Source organism: Takifugu flavidus, unplaced genomic scaffold, assembly GCF_003711565.1.
Source record: "Takifugu flavidus isolate HTHZ2018 unplaced genomic scaffold, ASM371156v2 ctg909, whole genome shotgun sequence".
In the NCBI taxonomy this organism is placed as follows: Eukaryota; Metazoa; Chordata; class Actinopteri; order Tetraodontiformes; family Tetraodontidae; genus Takifugu; species Takifugu flavidus.
In genome coordinates this window covers 535-5,095 of record NW_026622519.1, presented here as the reverse complement: position 1 = coordinate 5,095, position 4,561 = coordinate 535, and the positions used below count along the sequence as shown (strand labels likewise).

Here is a 4,561-nt window from a genome sequence, read left to right as displayed (position 1 = left end):
TTCTGCGCGTTTGGAGGTTAATATCTTAATCAAAAACCAGTCACACCTTTAATTGGGTTTCACTTGTGGGCTGCCAGCGAACATGCCATAGAGTAAGGTTTGATAATTAGTAACAAGCAAATTTAAGTTCTCATCATTTCTGGCTGGTTTGGTGCACAATGATTTATGCCATGATGGCATTTGTGGTGGACAGGAGGGTTCCATTCTAATCCTGGATATAGTTACAGTTCAATGCAGAACAATGTGGAAACTTCCTGATTACTGACAAGGTTCAGTCCAACAATTAAAACAAACTTCGCCTTTTGATGCCAAGCAGCTGTGAGGATTGATCCTATGTACCGGACCGACAGACTTCACAAAGACACTGTCCCGTTTGGACATGGGGAGATCACTGGTTAGACCAAGGCTGTGAAGAAGTGTGATTCTACTTGTTATTATAAGAGCAGGATGTGATGTTAACAGGAAGTGGACCTGTCACACTTTTCTCTGAAAAGAAAACCACTGTGACCTTTAATAAACCACACAAACAGGTGTCAACCTGTCTCTGCCGTGTGGACAGAAAGAGATGAAGGTGCGATAAAGAGACAAATGTGGATTTTCTAAAGATACTCAAGGCTCACGTGCAGCGTGAAAGGGTTTAGAGGAGTTTGTAAGACTGGTTTGCACACACACACACACACACACGCACACACACACACACACACAGACAAATTTATTTTTCAGCCAAACCTTAAAGTGACATCAAACATAGGTCATACGATGTACAATCCAAACATATAGAGGGGAAATGATGAGGTGCAAGGAAGTAAACTGAGCAAGTTAAATAGTGAACCACAGAAAACTGAAGTGTAATAACATCACCAAAATCTGACCGTGGTCTTTTCCCGCTCTTCACGCTTATCTGTGAAACAGTCCTGTTGAGACTAATCTTGTTTTGTGGTTGCACGTCTTCTGTTTGATGCAGTTTTCAAGGAAACCCTTTATCTGTTTGATTGATGTGTTAGGTTGGACTGAATAAAAACAGCACTTACAAACATATCCTGAAGAGCATCGGCAGCAGGTATGACAGCTTCAGTTATTCTGATCATTGCTTTTTAAAAATGTAAATATGGAGAAAATGTCATTTTAGCTGTGTTTGAGAGATACATGGACATTAAGTTCAGAATACTTTGAACTATTTTACTGTAATCTGTAAAATACTGTAATGACTTAATTTATAATTCATTTGTAGAGGAATTTACTCAGTTTCCGCCTTCATGAATACAAAATTAGCCGCTTTCCAAATTCTTTTTCCTCTCTTACAATTAAGACAAATGACAGACTGGAGATATTTATCAGATCACCCACTCCTGCATAAATTTTCGAGTGGAGAGAAAGTCTTAACTTGGATGTAAATTGTTTTGTTATGTCAACACATCAGAACTGCACTGACGTCCGTGACAGAATTTCAGAGGAAGACTTGTGTTTTTCACCTTCAGAAAGAGAAGAAAAGTGTGGCAAAACCCAACCAAACCTGGCAGAACAAAACACCAAAGCGGTGTTTGTTTTTGTAGAGCTCAATGGAGAAAACCATAAAATGCCATCTGGGGTACCTACTTCTTCTGCCTTTTGGGTTCATCTTAGCGCAGGAGTGCTCGATCCTGCCAGAAAGTTAGAAACTTTCATTTTTTAACAATGTCATTGTTTTACTGGTTGCTTTTCACTTAATAAAACCGATAAAATTCCTGCAGACCTGTCCTGCTACAATAATTACAACAACACCATCAACTGCGTGTGGAACAGTACGCACAAACACCAGGACGATGTGTGCACAATAGAAGCGGTGCGGCCACACGAGTATGATAAGCTACAGAAATCTTCCATTTTGAATGAATGTTTGCTGCACGTTATGCTGATCATCATGATGTGGTTTTACAGGGACAATTATTACAACAGTTCCTGCCAACTACATCCTGTGGATCTCTCCAGACCGAAGCAGAAGAACTGCACCATGTTCTTCAAGAAGTACCGTGTAAGCATCCTATAATCACCTCGTTGACAGTTTTAACCAAGTTTACCCTCTTCTTTAGGGTAAAGTTTGCTGCTTTAAGGAAGTCATTGTTGTTACCCATTGGTACCCTGGAGCGGAGCTCCCCGCTTGTTTTAGGATGTTGACTGTCACATCTTTGCAGTTGTCATTTGCATCTTGAGAAAATCTTCCAAGTCATTTTCTCTTAAACTTTTCTCAGTTTGCTGAAACCCAGACGTGGTTCATTAACATCATCTGTAGCACCAAGGGGCAAGTTCTGAGCGTCACCTACATACCATCCTGCCACAGTCAGTATGACTAACGCAATATAACATTCCCTGCCAGCCCCACAGGGTCTGAAATATGCTGTGTTTCTTTAGTAAAGCTGAACCCCCCGCCAAAACCAGAGGTCAACCTTACCACCGTTGTCTGGTTCCCTCAGTACCCCCGCCACTTGAGATTCAAAGAGTACTGCGGCCAGCTTCAACTGAGGCAACAGGATCAACCATGGAGGTATGTCTTTATGAAGTCTGACTTAGTTTCTAATATTCACTGTTTACTTTACAGTGTTATATCCACACACACACACACACACACACACGTGTAGAAGGAAGTCATAAGACTTTATTTCCTGGTTTCATTGTCAGGACCCCCCGCTTTCGAAAGAGTGCAAGTCGAAAGGTCTCAGTTGCCAAATACGGCTGCCTGATGACCTGATTAAAGGCGATAAGTATGAGGCGCGCATTCGAGTGCAAGCCACAAGACACAAATCGACCTGGAGTGATTGGAGCCCCTCTGAGTCGTGGGTGGCAACGGTGGGAAGAGAGAAGCCGACAGTTGCACAGCCTTCAGGTTCCACTTCCATTTATTGACTACAGTCATCCTATTGACCTATTTGTAACCCATTTAAAAGGGCTCTGTCCTGTAGGTTGTCCTGGACTTAAAGATTTATTTAAAAGCCAATGTGTTTTGGGACCCAAAAGCAGGCAAAACACAATGGACCCTGGACCCCAACACTAATGTATAATAATTTTAAACACAAAAAACACAATGGTAAAAGTTCAACCACCAAATCTTTATTCAAAAGATCAAATTGGCAGTCCTCCTGGACCGCAGGGACGCACTCATCCAGTCTTCCGGGGTGCACATAGAGCTCCACCGGGGAGCCAACACAAGAGTCAGGTCCTGCGCGTTCTTCAATCCAGCAGGGCGATGCTTATCAACGAGTTGTACAACACCAATGATGAGGAAACGCCCAAACTCTCCGATGCTGGTAGACAGGCGCTCCGTCCATAAATAGGTGGCCTGAGGAAGATTGCCGATAGGTGCGCCTGCTTGCAGTGCCAGCTGTTGCAAATATCGGCTCCTCCACACCCCCTGCAGGAAGAAACAAATTGGACCGCAACACACGACCTGGAACCCTGGACCCCAACACCAATGTATAATAATTCTAAACACGAAAAACACAATGGGAAAAGTTCAACCACCAAATCTTTATTCAAAAGATCAAATTGGCAGTCCTCCTGGACCGCAGGGAAGCACTCATCCAGTCTTCCGGGGTGCACATAGAGCTCCAGCAGGGAGCCAATACAAGAGTCAGTTCCTGCACGTTCTCCAGTCCAGCAGGGTGGGGTGGAGACCTCGAAAGAGCAGGGCGATGCTATCAACGAGTTGTACAACACCAATGATGAGGAAACAAAAGTCAGCTCTACCATGGGTAAACACCAAAACTCTCCGGTGCTGGTAGACAGGTGCTCCGTCCATAAATAGGTGGCCTGATGAAGATTGGTGCCGACTGGTGCACCTGCCTGCAGTGCCAGCTGTTGCAACTATCAGCTCCTCCACGCCCACTGCAGGAAGGAACACAGGACCCGAAAGCAGGCAAAACGCAGTGGTAAAAGTTCAACAACCAAGTCTTTATTCAAAAGTTATCAAAAGATCAAATTGACAGTCCTCCTGGACCGCAGGGAAGCACTTGTCCAGTCTTCCGGGGCGCACAGAGAGCCCCCGTGGGGAGCCAATAAAATAGTCAGGTCCTGCGCGTTCTTCAATCCAGCAGGGCGATGCTTATCAACGAGTTGTACAACACCAATGATGAGGAAACGCCCATACTCTCCGACGCTGGTAGACAGGCGCTCCGTCCATAAATAGGTGGCCTGATGAAGATTGCCGACAGTCGGCAATACACGACCTGGATACCATGTATAATAATTTTAATCGGCAGAGGTGCATTTTATAACCTGGTCCACTGTTCTTACACCACATTTTCCCTTTTCAGAGGGTGTCAGGGCCACTCTGGGAACAGTTCTCTCCTTGTTAGTGTTTTTCTTGATAATCATTCTTATAAAGATGGACAGAACCACCTGGTAAGCCAAAACAAAGCTTTCCCAAGAAAATGGTGTCTCTGACTTGTCTTTATGAAATGTTTAATATTGCATTTGCGTCCTCCCCTTCAGGATTTATATAGTAAAGCGACTCAGAGGTCCACCTCTACCACACCCAGGGAAGTCCTTCCTGCAGGAAGTGGATTTTAAAGTGAGCTAATCACCTCAT

The 4,561-nt window shown here is 44.1% G+C and overlaps 1 protein-coding gene across 1 annotated transcript; it reads left to right on the top strand.

Moving 5' to 3' along the window:
- The first annotated feature begins 660 nt into the window (after positions 1–660).
- On the top strand, positions 661–2,615 carry LOC130521359 (uncharacterized). The gene is made up of 6 exons (XM_057024938.1): positions 661–1,060; positions 1,479–1,650; positions 1,731–1,836; positions 1,918–2,011; positions 2,229–2,316; positions 2,389–2,615. Exons 2-6 carry the CDS (start codon positions 1,560–1,562, stop codon positions 2,613–2,615), a joined length of 606 nt encoding a protein of 201 aa, XP_056880918.1. The 5' UTR covers positions 661–1,060; positions 1,479–1,559.
- The last annotated feature ends 1,946 nt before the right edge of the window (positions 2,616–4,561 follow it).

Coding starts and splice junctions, on each gene's coding strand:
- LOC130521359 (XM_057024938.1), top strand. CDS start 1,560: ATGGAGAAAACCATAAAATGCCATCTGGGGTACCTACTTCTTCTGCCT. Junction 1,651..1,730: donor GTGCTCGATCCTGCCAGAAA/GTTAGAAACTTT, acceptor AAATTCCTGCAG/ACCTGTCCTGCTACAATAAT. Junction 2,012..2,228: donor TGTTCTTCAAGAAGTACCGT/GTAAGCATCCTA, acceptor AACTTTTCTCAG/TTTGCTGAAACCCAGACGTG.